Source organism: Salvelinus namaycush, chromosome 28 (genome assembly GCF_016432855.1).
Source record: "Salvelinus namaycush isolate Seneca chromosome 28, SaNama_1.0, whole genome shotgun sequence".
In the NCBI taxonomy this organism is placed as follows: domain Eukaryota; kingdom Metazoa; phylum Chordata; class Actinopteri; order Salmoniformes; family Salmonidae; genus Salvelinus; species Salvelinus namaycush.
In genome coordinates, this window is record NC_052334.1 from 28,173,168 (window position 1) to 28,188,670 (window position 15,503).

Sequence of the window (15,503 nt, forward strand, 5' to 3'; positions counted from 1 at the left end):
CAAGGAACATCATTCTCCCAAGGATGGGGCCGATATTCACAAAGCGTCTTAGAGTACCAGTGATAAAAATCTGATCTTTTTTTTTTTTTTTTGAAAGACCAGCTACGGTGCAGTACCATCAGCTCAATAGAATACTACCACCTACTGGTGATCACTCCCAGTCAGTCAGTCACAACACACACGACCCATAACTACATGCATTTAACAGGCTGAGTGCAAGTCATCATGACTCACACAAAAAGCATCCCAAACCTTTTATTTATCATTGACTTTATGAGCAAAGTGTATCAAGTCATGCAATGTTACCTAATGGAAATAATAATGATATGGCAAGGAATGAAAACACTTCTATGGCCTCCTGAGTGGTGCAGCGGTCTAAGGCCCTGCACCGCAGTGCTAGAGGCGTCACTACAGACCCGGGTTCGATCCCAGGCTGTATCACAACCGGCCGTGATTGTGCGCCGCCCTATGGGACTCCCAATTGGCCCAGCATCGTCCGGGCTAGGGGAGGTTTTGGCCGGTGGGGCTTTACTTGGCTCATCGCGCTCTAGCGACTCCTTGTGGCAGGCCGGGACCCTGCAGGCTGACCTCGGTCATCAGGTGAACGGTGTTTCCCTCCAACACAATGGTACGGCTGGCTTCCGGGTTAAGCAGGCGGGTGTTAAGAAGCTCGGTTTGGCGGGTCATGTTTCAGTTGACGCGTGACTCGACCTTCGCCTCCCGAGCCCGAGTTGCAGTGGTGAGACAAGATCGAAATTGGGGCGAGGAAAGAAAAAAAAGAATTCATAATAATAGATATGAGATATGGCTGCAGCTTTGTTGTTTGCCCACGTCTTTAGTGAATTTCAAGGTCAATCAAGGGAAACACGTGAAAGTGTGCGTTATAATAACAGTGGTAGGCTCAGCTGTTTGAGAGGGTGTGGGGACCGAAAATAGAGAGGTGGCTGTGTGTGTTACCTTCACTAAGCCAGTGATTGGAACAGCTGTACTCTGGGGCTGAGTGTGTGCGGTGCAGCATTCAGCAGGTTGAGCAGCTGAGCTGAGCATGTGTTGTATATTCTGCTTCATCCACCCTCCTGGATGCCGATTGTCTTAGCCACCTGACTGTGTAGATGAGGGATTGGCATTCAAGTGAAACGTGCCTGTATGATCTGTTCTAGGGTCAGAGTAGGAAACTAGGTTGCATCTTTCTTACCTCCTCCTCTAGAGTTCTGGTGTTTTGGAACTGTTCTGCACTATGGGCCTCAGCCTGGCGTTCTCTGGCCTCCAAGTCTGTGAAAATCACACACACACACACACACACACACACACACACACACACTCATCCTAAATCGGCAGTTTTGTGTAACTGAGGGAAGTGCTTGTTGAGATGGCACAGGTTTGAGGGCTCACCTAGCTTGATCTTCCTCCTCTTAGCATCTAGCTTGTTATTCCTCTCCTCCGCTTGTTTCTTGGCAGCACAGATCTTATCGTAAGCAGCCTGACACAGAAGAGAGGAGGACAGTCTGATGTGATGAACAGTTGGAGAGAAGAGGGAAAGAGGGCCTGGAGGGGGGGGGGGGGTATGGATGATGGGTGAGTATCAGACAGACAGAGAGTCTTACCCTGGCAGCAGCATCAGTCAGCACCTCTAGGGCCTGGGACAGCTGGTGGAAGAGATCAGCTGGGGAGGAAACACCAAGGACACTGTCATGTTCTAGAGATAATAAATACTGTACAATACATAGAAACATACACTCTTTCATAGTCCTGCTCAGTGGGGACTTAAGATGTGGTTAAGGGGACCATAGTGCATGTGTAGAATGTTAGCTTTTAAAACAGCAACCAAATGGAACAAAGGTTAACAACGCACGGTAATGATACCTTAGTGAGCTGCTAACACGCGAGGGGAGGTGAGAGGAGGGGAGGAGAGAGAAGGAGAGACCAGGGGGGCTGTGTGTTGCGTGTGGAGGAGAGGACTGAAATGAGGCAAGGTTCAAAAAACGAGCAGGCGTGTGCTCTGTGATGTCTCCTTGCCAACGCAGGACCCGGGGCTGACATAAACGGAGACATTTCCTGCGTTAAAATGTGCCTGGTTCCCCAATGATCCACTCGCACTTTTCCCCACATAAATCCACCCAGACCTCTCAATCCATCTCACATTTGCGAGCCCTACGGGGCCACAGGGTCAATCACAAGTACCACACAAATCCCCGGAGCTCGCCTCTATCCACCCCCCCAGCACCGCAAACCCCCAGCTCATAACAGCCCCACTACTGCACGCTTAAATCACTCACGGGAGTTTTTTCTTCTTCTATATAACGGACCTCTACTGTTACTCCCTGTGAGAAAAGCAGCACACAAACAGAAGGCTAGAGACTGTGGTGGAAGTGGACGGGTCAAGTTACCTACGCACATGGAGCAGAGCTGGCTGAATGAAAGCCTGCTGGAGTGCCACATTGGCCGGAGCAGCTCAGACTATTACAGCACAGGGGGTGCAATATGGGGGGGTGGAACTTGACCCCCCCATTCCTTGGGGCTACAGTGTCAGGGCTCTTAACCTCTCGTGTGAGTGGGTAAATCAGTGCATGTGATGTGAAAGAGAACATTCTTCAACGTCTCCTTTTCATTTCTGGTAAATTTCGTTGTTTTATTCCACTCAGCCCCCCCATTACCCCCTTGTTTCCCATTTTTGACTTAATCAGGAATAGTAAGAGGAATCCAGCAACCGCACAAACCTCACTTTAAAACATGCCTTACGATGGGCCTTTGCCACAGTGATTTTTTTCCCCTGACGCAGAATTATACTGAAACTTCCGAAACTGGTTGTTGACGTTTGTTGGCAACAAGCCGCGGAGTGCCAAAGAGGCTGACTGGGGAAATGCTAGTCATGCTGTCTGGCTTGGGCTGGCCCGCATGGCTGGAGGGCTTGTGGGAAGCCTCTGCTCTGGTTAGCCATGGAGGTCCATCTGGCAGCAAGGTCAGACTCTAGAGGGTTTCGTGGAGGAGATGTCAGCATGTAATGGTGTGGGTTAGGAGAGGAGATGCAAGCATGGTGCCTGTTGACAGGGCCACACTGCACATGAATACCCATGTTAACCTCCCAGTCATACAAGACACCAAATACACACACACTATATTCTCTCAGCGTGTCAGGTTACAATGATGGACGTAGCTAGTGTCGATGGAGTTCAGGTTTTACAATCTGCTACAGAGGCAGAAGGCCGATATACGAGGTGAGGAGAAATGGACATCGTGCCATGTCATTTTCACTCACCTGCTTTTGGGTTGTCTGGGTTCTTGTCTGGATGGCATGTCAAGGCCTTCTGTCGGTAGGCTTTCTTGATCTACAGAAAAAAAGGGGAGAATGAAATCAGAGTCAGAGTGTTTACTCTGGGGATGGGGATATTACTATGGGGATATTTTATATATGAATGCTTCCGCTCAGTGTTTGAGATCAATTGACACTCTTTACCATGGCACTTTGAGATTTATTTTAAACTGCAAAACCCTTACGCACCACTGCACTTTGTATACCAGGGTTGGCTGGCCTTCTCTAGTCACTCGTAGGCTCAGTCACTGGTATACTTTTATTTACAAAGCCATTTTGGGTTTACTACCTTTTTATTTGGGCATTTTTATTGTTCAGAAATGTGGTGGGTACTCTCTTCGTTCACTGGACTTTATCCTGCTAACTGTTCCAAATGTCCGAACTGAATTTGGTAAAAGGTCTTTTATGTACTCTGCGCCATCGTCTTGGAACACCTTACAAAATAATTTTAAACTGGAAGAACTTGTCCCGATTGGTGTTTTTAAATCACTGATGAAGGATTTTGAGGCTGATTCCCTGACCTGTCAATGTTTTTAATTTGCTGTTTTTGATATTGTTATACTCTTGTGAATTCATGAATGGTTTTTACTAGATTACTTGTAGTTTTTCATGTTGTCTGTCTGTAATTTTTTGTAATGACTTGGTGCTGCCTATCTTGGCCAGGACGCTCTTGAAAAAGAGATTTTAAATCTCAATGAGCCCTTCCTGGTTAAATAAAGGTTAAATAAATAAAAATTTTAGTATGCATGGACTTAGGTCAGCACATTGTTATTCACATTATGTCCCAGTCCACTATGTTCAGTTCTCTATTGAACCCAATAACCTGCAATGGGCAGATCCTCTATCACTGTGTTGTTGTTTTTAACTGCCCCCAGAGTGGATGAATATTTTTGTAGATGCATGCAGTTAGTTCTTCATTTTGTGCACCTTGGTTGGACTTTGTGGTAGAGACTGTACTAGGTTGTTGTTTCGAAAGAATGCCTTCAGAGTTGTTTTTCCTGAATATTCCAAAACCGCTGTATGCATCTTGCCAATCTAGAATCTCTGAAATATATTTCCAACACGATTATTCTTTTTCATGCCATCACTGGCCCGAAAAGTGAAATATGTATAAAAATTATGGTCTCCTGGAAACATAACAAAAATATGAGTAGAAGTTTGATATGACGGTACAGGGGGTGGAAACGTGTTTAGTAGTTGATAGGGAGTTTAGGCTCTGTTTCACTGGGGCCACATCTTGACTGCTGTCACCTTAATGCTGACAACTTTTTCAAGAAGGATAAATATGGATTGACAGCAGAGGAAATAAATTACAATAACACACAAACAGTGAACCATTGTCAGTCACTAAATTGGGATGGCAGCCATTAATTTCTTGTGTCTCAAGCCAAAACATTTTAAAATATGAGCGACAAACTTAGGGGGAAAAAATACTTTGGAGCATTGTAATCTTAAAAATCAGGTTTTAGTCCGCTTCTTTTTTTTTACTCAGTTGTTCTCTGGAATGTTAACCGCATTTCTTGGGTTCTTCTGGGCGAGTTAATGACAATGTGTTTTTCATTAGGCGATGTCTACTCCTCCAGAGAGGAAGCAGGACCCACTGAGAGAGAAAGCAGCTCTCTGAAGAGACAGTGCCCAGCTTTTCAAACCGCTCCTCTATGCCCAATGAAGACCTCCCGTCCTAATCAGCCCTGCCAGCATTCTGCATGCTTTCACCTCCCCCCTTTCTAGTGATGCGGGAAAAATCAATACAGTTACATATTGCAAAATTATATTGATACTTTGACTACAAATATTTTTTTGTTGCTAGGTAGCATTAGCTAGTGCTAGTCAGCTGTATCTGTACCAAAACACTGGTATATTTATTCTTAAAGCTTGTTCTCCTTCTTCACGTGAGCCAACATGTTTTCAGCACTTATTTCCTTGACTGATCAAAACTAATTTTCTCATGCTCTCATCTCTCTACAGCAGACATACGGTGAGCAATATGTTTGGAACATCAAATCGCAATAAAATTGCAGTATCAAATCGCAATACATCGTGAGAATCTCAATATATATATTGTATCTAGAGGTCGACCGATTAATCGGAATGGCCGATTAATTAGGGCCGATTTCAAGTTTTCATAACAATCGGAAATCGGTATTTTTGGACACCGATTTGGCTGATTTAAAAAAAAAAATGTACACCTTTATTTAACTAGGCAAGTCAGTTAAGAACACATTCTTATTTTCAATGACGGCCTAGGAACGGTGGGTTAACTGCCTTGTTCAGGGGCAGAACGACAGATTTTTACCTTGTCAGCTCGGGGATTCAATCTTGCAACCTTACGGTTAACTAGTCCAACGCTCTAACCACCTGCCTCTCATTGCACTCCACGAGGAGCCTGCCTGTTACGCGAATGCAGTAAGAAGCCAAGGTAAGTTGCTAGCTAGCATTAAACTTATCTTATAAAAAACAATCAATCATAATCACTAGTTAACTACACATGGTTGATGATATTACTAGTTTATCTAGCATGTCCTGCGTTGCATATAATCGATGCGGTGCGCATTCATGGAAAAAGGACTGTTGTTGCTCCAACGTGTACCTAACCATAAACATCAATGCCTTTCTTAAACTCAATACACAGAAGTATATATTTTTAAAACCTGCATATTTAGCTAAAAGAAATCCAGGTTAGCAGGCAATATTAACCAGGTGAAATTGTGTTACTTCTCGTGCGTTCATTGCACGCAGAGTCAGGGTATATGCGATAATAATACAAGTTTTGTTTTCTAAATGATAGTTTCCGGAATCGACCATATTAATGACCAAAGGCTCTTATATCTGTGTGTTATTATGTTATAATTAAGTCTATGATTTGATATTTGATAGAGCAGTCTGACTGAGCGATGGTAGGCAGCAGCAGGCTCGTAAGCAGTCATTCAAACAGCACTTTCGTGTGTTTTGCCAGCAGCTCTTCATTGTGCTTCAAGCATTGCCTTGTTTATGACTTCAAGCCCATCAACTCCCGAGATTAGGCTGGTGTAACCGATGTGAAAATGCTAGCTAGTTAGCGGGGTGCGCGCCAATAGCGTTTCAAACGTCACCCGCTCTGAGACTTGGAGTAGTTGTTCCCCTTGCTCTGCATCGGTAACGCTGCTTCGAGGGTGGCTGTTGTCGACGTGTTCCTCGTTCGAGCCCAGGTAGGAGTGAGGAGAGGGACGGAAGCTATACGGTTACACTGGCAATACTAATGTGGCTATAAGAACATCCAATAGTCAAAGGTATATGGAATACAAATGGTATAGAGAGATAGTTCTATAAATACTATATTAACTACAACCTAAAACCTCTTACCTTGGAATATTGAAGTCTCATGTTAAAAGAAACCCCCAGCTTTCATATGTTCTCATGTTCTGAGCAAGGAACTTAAACGTTAGCTTTCTTACATGGCACATATTGCACTTTTACTTTCTTCTCCAACACTTTGTTTTTGCATTATTTAAACCAAATTGAACAGGTTTCATTATTTATTTGAGGCTAAATTGATTTTTATTGATGTATTATATTAAGTTAAAATAAGTGTTCATTCAGTATTGTTGTAATTGTCATTATTACAAATACCGATTAATCAGACAATTTTTTTAAATGTATCGGCCTTTTTTGCTCCTCCAATAATCGGTATCGGTATCGGCGTTGAAAAATAATAATCGGTCGACCTCTGATTGTATCAGCAGCTAAGTATCAGGCGGCAGGTAGCCTAGTGGTTAGAGCGTTGGGCCAGATCAAATCCCCGAGCTGACAAGGTAAAAATCTGTCGTTCTGCCCCTGAACAAGGCAGTTAACCCACTGTTCCTAGGCCGTCATTGTAAATGAGAATTTGTTCTTAACTGACTTGCCTAGTTAAATAAAGGTTAAATAAATAAAAAATTAAATCATGATAATGTCGTATTTTGAGGTCCCTGGCAATTCCCAGCCCCGCCCCTTTCACCACAACCTCATCTCTCCCGTGCTGCCAATCAATCAGAACCTGTCCAGTACAACTGGATAGATCAAGGGCCCCTTTCTGTTCTGCACGTCTGGAACTTTTGCATAGGACGCCATCTACTCCGGGCAACGTTTCCCTGCGTGTCTATTTTTTTTTTGCACTATTGTATCTAAGGAATGTGCCAAAATAGACAGCGCAGACCGGCTTACTGACTGGCTGTTAGTGAACTGAAGAGGATGTGGTAATGCATCAGCAGTCAGAGAAGACATTTTAACTATCTGGGGATGAGCCTATCCTGGTCTGGACCTGGTGTGCTGTCCAGAGAGGGATAGACAGGGTGGGATCGCTCTGAGGCTACACATTATTACAGCCCTTCACTCAGAGAGCTTCCTACATACAGTAACATTCAGGTCAGTAGAACTATTTCAAGCAGCAACGCTTCCCCCTCAGCCTCCTACCACCTCTACTATCCAATCACTTTCTGCTCTGCTGCATTTCTTGTCTCTCCTCTCCTGCACCACCTCCTAATCCTACTCCTTCTCTTCATCTCCCCCCCAGAGTTCAGCACATTACCTCAGCCGAGGAGTGAGTCAGCGTCAGCGGTGTATGCCCTGTTTGGCAGCGAGCTGAACGTCATGAGAAGCTCCTGAGTTACTGCCACTGCCCAAGAGAAACACATCAGCCGGTTGAGAGGTCAGGTTGTGACCTCAACTCACATAGTGGCTTTGGCCATCACCAGACCAATCTTATAAGTTTACGTGTCTCTGTCATTTTGTAAGGTCAAAGTAGGTTTCTCCAGCTGCCCGGACATCTACCGAGCTCTTGAACAAGAGCAACCTGTCATCAAGCACGCTGTGCTGAAAAACATCCACGCTAGTAATTGTAACACCGTCAGTAAATCAAATCCCTCAGAGTGGTTACCTCACCTCCCTTTAACAAGCTCCACAGAGGCCCTTATTCTCATCGCCTTGAGTAGAACTGGGCTCAGGGGCTGGAGGATGGGGTGGGGGAGAGATCCCCTCTGTGTTAATAACAGCCTATTTGGTAAATGCGTGCAAGCACTCCAACAGCAGAAGGACACCCTCTTGGGGATTACTGACTGTGGGTTTCATAGTGCTGTGCTCGGCACTGGGGCTCCATAAGACCAGCCAGACCAGTCCAGTGCCAGGTCCCCCCCATCTACTGCTGGCAAGTGAACACTGCTCCCTTAGCCCTGAATTTAGTTAAATACATCATTGGTCCCATCACTGATGTAACACGCAAGCCCCAATTGAGGTAGACCCAGAGTCATCTGTACATGCCAATGTGGCAACTAAAGAGTGAGCTAATTCAGTGATAAGGGAAAGTAGAAATCTCAAATCGGGACAGGTCCTCTTGAGTAAGGAGGATCAATAACAGTGGCAACTACAAAAACATTACTGTTTTTCCAGTGCTGGATATCTTAAATAAATTATGAGAATGAGACTTCTTAAAGGAGCAAATTAACCATAAGACTAACAGGACGTGGTGCGGCCAGCCCAGTACATCACTGGGGCCAAGCTCCCTGTCATCCAGGACCTCTATATAAAGGTGGTATCAGAGCAAGGCCTGAGAAAATTGCCAAAGACTTGCCAACCACCTAAGCCATAGACCGTTCACTCTGCTACCGTCCGGCTCAGAGACAGCTTCTACCCCTAAGCCATAAGACTGCTAAATAGCCATAAGACTGCTAAATTGTTAAGGGTAATTGCACCGTAATGGATTTTTCACTTAAAATGTAGGCCAAACAAAAAACATTGATTTCATTTTACAAAAACACATTTACTGGAAGAACTGCGCAGATGCAAAGTTTAATAACAGAATTTCGGTAAAATCTCCCTCCGTTTTTTGCTATAATTTTAATGAACTCTGCCCCCAAACAAAACCAAGAAGTTAAAGATGCACTAAAATTATAATAGTTCTCCTAATTTCAAGTATAGTGTAGAAAATCATTGTACCATCTAAATCACTGTGAAATATATTTTCCATATACCAAAATATTGTATTTTCATCTGTTTGAAGCTGGTGTACAAAACCGAAAGTAAAAGATGCAAAAACTAAACTTAAAAAACAGGAAGCATAGAAATAGCACACATAGAACAGATCTACCGCTTCTTAGACTTGCTTTCAATAACTTACATTTCTATATGAATTTGATCAGGTCGCCCAAAAAAGTACATATTGCAGCTTTAAGACACTTGAATAATGCAACACGGCATGTAGAAATGTCGCAACTTAATTACTGTTCGCCAAAATGTCCATTACAGGCTAGAACACTTTACAAAGCAAGAGGATAAAGGTAGCTTCCAGCTTTGTACGCTAACTTTCCAAGCTAACTTACAGTTGAAGCTAAGATCAATTTACTACACTAGTACCTTGTTTGTGATAATATGCTAACGATAACACAAAATATTGATGATTACAAAGCTGATTGTGACCAAAAACCTTTGTCTCTCCCGCCTCACATCACTCCCAGTCAAGATCATCTTTGCTCGAGCCTCAAACTGTGAGTGAGACAGCACGCACATTTATAAAATAAGAGATTGCTTCTTCTATGCAAATGTTGTTGATCAGTACAATAAAATAAGTCCCAAATGGAGGGGACACAGATTGTTTTTCATCTGTAGCCCCGTGAAATCAGCCAAAACAATCTCACTAACTCAATGCACGCACACACTCCTATTGAATATTAATTCACCTGTATTGTGAATAGGCCTAGGCTACATCTTGATTTGTCCAGTTTATCAATAGAGACCGACCATTCAAATCAATTATTACCATTATGTTAGGTCGATAGATTGGTAAAAAAAAAAAATTAAAAAGTCAAATTGACTGCATGATTGTATAATTGATACATTAATGCATACATACAAAAATCCAACATTTCAAATGTGATGATATGGAACTCAAAAGATCTGTCTGGATAAAGTGCCATTCTGGGAGTTCGGCTAATAGGCCTTTTTTTGCCATGGTACCGTTTTGGTATTGAGTATCATGATGGTATCGAGTATCATGATACTAAACCTACTGTAATATCGGTATCAAAGTCAAAATTCTGGTATTGTGACAACACTATACTACTGTGCTACGCTGACTAAACTTGTGAACCCAATTGTGGTTTGTGACTACTATGATTTCCCATTGTAGCAAATTCAACTGCAGAAATGAAATTACTGATTTAGAAACAGAATTGAGTTTTAATCACTTAATAATTACTAAACAAAATGTATATTAGTAAAAACACTAACTATGATAAATCTAATTTACTTTGTTACTTCTGTGAACTTTCATTAACCTCCCTCCTCATGAGAGAGAGAAATTAGAAAATATCTTTAAAATGTGGGTTTTAGGTAACTGAATGTAAGACTTTTTCTGCTAGATGTTTTCTAAGACCCCTTTTCCATCTGTTTGACCAGAAATCAAAGCTTTTGTCTATTCCTTATTTTTAGGATGGATAATGGTTAGACTCTTATCTTTCATCTGACACCCAATTTAACAGGCTCCTATGAACTTCACGTTGGTGCTCATGGGTAATTTTACGTGGAAATTACTTTAAATGGTTCCCCGGACTATCTGCACTGACCCTATCTTGCACTGACTCCATGCACACTCACAAGACTATACACACTCACTACACTGACACTCTCACACAGAACCCACACACATTCACAAACACTGCATACGCACGCACACACACACACACACACACACACACAGACAACACAAACACACACTTTTACACTCATATACTGCTGCCTAGTTACTTTACCCTGCCATCATGCACATATCTGCCTCAAATACCTCGTACCGCTGTACATTAATGTGGTACTGGTATTCCCTGTATATAACGCCATTTTTGTGTGACTATTTTTCGAATCTGCATCGTTGGGAAGGGCTCGTAAGCAAGCATTTCACGGTAACATCTACACCTGTTGTATTCGGACATGTGACATAAAATGACATTTGATTTGATAATCAAGCCCATCCCTCCCTCCTTAGCAGTAGGCTACTTACTTACAGTACCAGCAGGCACACAGTAGCCTAATGGTTGGTGCCTGGTGAAATCAGGCTCTCTCTGCCACCCGCTGCCTGCCACAGTCTTTACTGCATGCCCACATCTTGTACTCATTACCCGTCTGTAGTGCCTATTACAGCTGACAACTGGCCCCAACACAGCCACAGCAGGACCCACATGGGTGGCTGATTAACTACCTGCTCTGCAATTGGGCCATCCTCCTAAATTACACTGATCTGGCATTATTAGAAAATTATCCACTGGAGAAAACACATGCAAGGAAGAAAGAGAGAGAGAAAGAAGGAGAAGGGAGTGGTGCAGGGGGAGAAAGAAAAGGAAATTATAAAATATGTACAGAGGTCGGGGGTACAAAGCGGAACATGTGTGTGTGTGTGTCTACGTCTACTAAGATGAAATTGCGGTTCAGCTTCCAAAATGCACCCTGAGCTGAGCATATCTCGCCTGACAAGAACATTTGTTTGGGACAGTGACACAATTAGCATGAGTGGGGCCTGCCAAGGGCCAGCTGAGTTACTCACCTACCCGAGGAAAGTGTCTTCTGAATGGATGCAGGCAGCAGAGTGCAACGGTAGGATGCACAGTGAAACGCAGCCAGCCTGGCAGGGGGTCACTCTATTCAGTCCCACAGCTAGCTAAGCTACAGTACCATGAGCTGTTTTAGCCACTGAGGCCTAACATTACTGCAGTCAGGGAGCCAGACACGAAGAGCAATGAGAAGGAGAGGAAGGAGCTCCACATGTAAACGCTGCGCTGTCATGATAAAGTCCATAAAGACATCTGCTGGTGAATAATGTCTGCACATAACTCAGATATATGTAGACAACCTAGCCGTTTTAAACAGTCACACTATAGGTAGGCTATATTGTGTCTTTATTAGCCAACAGAAATAGCACCAGGCAGCCACATTGCTGAATCTTATTGAATTTGTTGGTGCCTAAACTGTGTTCGGTCTATTCCCTTCCTCTGTAAAACAGCCACTTCTTTATCCCTGCTGATATGCAGGAGCATGTGTCTGAAAATGATAGCTGGCCTGTTTAACTGTCAGCTACAGGAGAACTCGGTGGCAAAAATGACTCCAGATAATGATTCACTCAGTGATGTGCATAAACCACAGGTTCCAAGCCACCAGCTCCAGCTCCCTAACTAAAAGATCTGCAATCCAAAATGAGAGGAATTTCAAAACCAGAGATAACGACAGAGGTAATTCAAACCAGGAGGAGTAACAGGAAGCCGAGATTCATCAGGGAATGGTTTACAAGCTGTTGCTAAGCCCACATTAACATGATCTTGAAAGAGTATTTCCTCTCTCAATGATAAACAGCAGTCCTCCTGGTGTAACAGTGGGAGAAAACAACTGTGACATCTGACATTGTAGATTACACCACTTGGTTTCACAAATTCTACCAGTCCCCACACACGCACTGGTGTATGCACTACTGCTCACTATCTTTCCTGACCATCAGCAAACCTCACAAAACTCAGCTCCCCATTTCAGGGACTCTTTCTGTCCAAGCCACAACCACTAACTTTCCTAAAATACTCCTCTGGGGTGGATGAGACTTTGAAATCCAATTAAGAAATGTAATTCTTCCCACAATTTGGCAGCAATGTTAATTTCCTTCTGGCCTGCAGATTTTAGGAGCTGGAAATTTAGCACGGAGGTGATTGTGAAAATGACTGGATTTCAAATCAAATCAAATTTTATTTGTCACATACACATGGTTAGCAGATGTTAATGCGAGTGTAGCGAAATGCTTGTGCTTCTAGTTCCGACAATGCAGTAATAACCAACAAGTAATCTAACCTAACAATTCCACAACTACTACCTTATACACACAAGTGTAAAGGGATAAAGAATATGTACATAAAGATATATGAATGAGTGATGGTACAGAACGGCATAGGCAAGATGCAGTAGATGGTATAGAGTACAGTATATACATATGAGATGAGTAATGTAGGGTATGTAAATATAAAGTGGCATAGTTTAAAGTGGCTAGTGATACATGTATTACATAAAGATGGCAAGATGCAGTAGATGATATAGAGTACAGTATATACATATACATATGAGATGAGTAATGTAGGGTATGTAAACATTATATTAAGTGGCATTGTTTAAAGTGGCTAGTGGTACATTTTTACATAATTTCCATCAATTCCCATTATTAAAGTGGCTGGAGTTGAGTCAGTATGTTGGCAGCGGCCACTAAATGTTAGTGGTGGCTGTTTAACAGTCTGATGGCCTTGAGATAGAAGATGTTTTTCAGTCTCTCGGTCCCTGCTTTGATGCACCTGTACTGACCTCGCCTTCTGGATGATAGCGGGGTGAACAGGCAGTGGCTTATGGCCTTCCTGTGACATCGGGGGGTGTAGGTGTCCTGGAGGGCAGGTAGTTTGCCCCCGGTGATGCGTTGTGCGGACCTCACTACCCTCTGGAGAGCCTTACGGTTGTGTGATACAGCCCGACAGGATGCTCTCGATTGTGCATCTGTAGAAGTTTGTGAGTGCTTTTGGTGACAAGCCGAATTTCTTCAGCCTCCTGAGGTTGAAGAGGCGCTGCTGCGCCTTCTTCACAACGCTGTCTGTGTGGGTGGACCAATTCAGTTTGTCCGTGATGTGTACACCGAGGAACTTAAAACTTTCCACCTTCTCCACTACTGTCCCGTCGATGTGGATAGGGGGGTGCTCCCTCTGCTGTTTCCTGAAGTCCACAATCATCTCCTTTGTCTTGTTGACGTTGAGTGTGAGGTTATTTTCCTGACACCACACTCCGAGGGCCCTCACCACCTCCCTGTAGGCCGTCTCGTCGTTGTTGGTAATCAAGCCTGTAGTGTTGTCTGTAGTGTTGTCTGCAAACTTGATGATTGAGTTGGAGGCGTGCATGGCCACGCAGTCGTGGGTGAACAGGGAGTACAGGAGAGGGCTCAGAACGCACCCTTGTGGGGCCCCGGTGTTGAGGATCAGCGGGGTGGAGATGTTGTTACCTACCCTCACCACCTGGGGGCGGCCCGTCAGGAAGTCCAGTACCCAGTTGCACAGGGCGGGGTCGAGACCCAGGGTCTCGAGCTTGATGACGAGTTTGGAGGGTACTATGGTGTTCAATGCTGAGCTGTAGTCGATGAACAGCATTCTCACATAGGTATTCCTCTTGTCCAGATGGGTTAGGGCAGTGTGCAGTGTGGTTGCGATTGCGTTGTCTGTGGACCTATTGGGTCGGTAAGCAAATTGGAGTGGGTCTAGGGTGTCAGGTAGGGTGGAGGTGATATGGTCCTTGACTAGTCTCTCAAAGCACTTCATGATGACGCAAGTGAGTGCTACGGGGCGGTAGTCGTTTAGCTCAGTTACCTTAGCTTTCTTGGGAACAGGAACAATGGTGGCCCTCTTGAAGCATGTGGGAACAGCAGACTGGGATAAGGATTGATTGAATATGTCCTTAAACACACTAGCCAGCTGGTCTGCGCATGCTCTGAGGACGCGGCTGGGAATGCCGTCTGGGCCTGCAGCCTTGCGAGGGTTAACACGTTTAAATGTTTTACTCACCTCGGCTGCAGTGAAGGAGAGCCCGCAGGTTTTGGTAGCGGGCCGTGTCAGTGGCACTGTATTGTCCTCAAAGCGAGCAAAAAAGTTATTTAGCCTGTCTGGGAGCAAGACATCCTGGTCCGCGACGGGGCTGGTTTTCTTTTTGTAATCCGTGATTGACTGTAGACCTTGCCACATACCTCTTGTGTCTGAGCTGTTGAATTGCGACTCTACTTTGTCTCTATACTGGGACTTAGCTTGTTTGATTGCCTTGCGGAGAGAATAGCTACACTGTTTGTATTCGGTCATGTTTCCGGTCACCTTGCCCTGGTTAAAAGCAGTGGTTCGCGCTTTCAGTTTCACGCGAATGCTGCCATCAATCCACGCTTTCTGGTTTGGGAATGTTTTAATCGTTGCTGTGGGTACGACATCGTCAATGCACTTTCTAATGAACTCGCTCACCGAATCAGCGTATTCGTCAATATTGTTGTTGGACGCAATGCGGAACATATCCCAATCCACGTGAGCGAAGAAGTCTTGAAGCGTGGAATCAGATTGGTCGGACCAGCGTTGAACAGACCTGAGCGAGGGAGCTTGTTGTTTTAGTTTCTGTTTGTAGGCTGGAAGCAACAAAATGGAGTCGT

General features: G+C 44.1%; 1 protein-coding gene across 1 annotated transcript in view; it reads right to left on the minus strand.

The window, feature by feature from the left end:
• LOC120023185 (dnaJ homolog subfamily C member 17-like) overlaps window positions 1-15,503 on the minus strand; it is a 51,058-nt gene that overhangs the window by 33,333 nt on the left and 2,222 nt on the right. Inside the window, exons 2-5 of the mRNA XM_038967210.1 lie at window positions 3,257-3,326; window positions 1,605-1,663; window positions 1,393-1,480; window positions 1,196-1,272 (exon numbers count right to left, since the gene is read on the minus strand). Coding sequence (XP_038823138.1) covers window positions 1,196-1,272; window positions 1,393-1,480; window positions 1,605-1,663; window positions 3,257-3,326 — 294 coding nt within the window. The remainder of the gene's footprint in view (window positions 1-1,195; window positions 1,273-1,392; window positions 1,481-1,604; window positions 1,664-3,256; window positions 3,327-15,503) is intronic.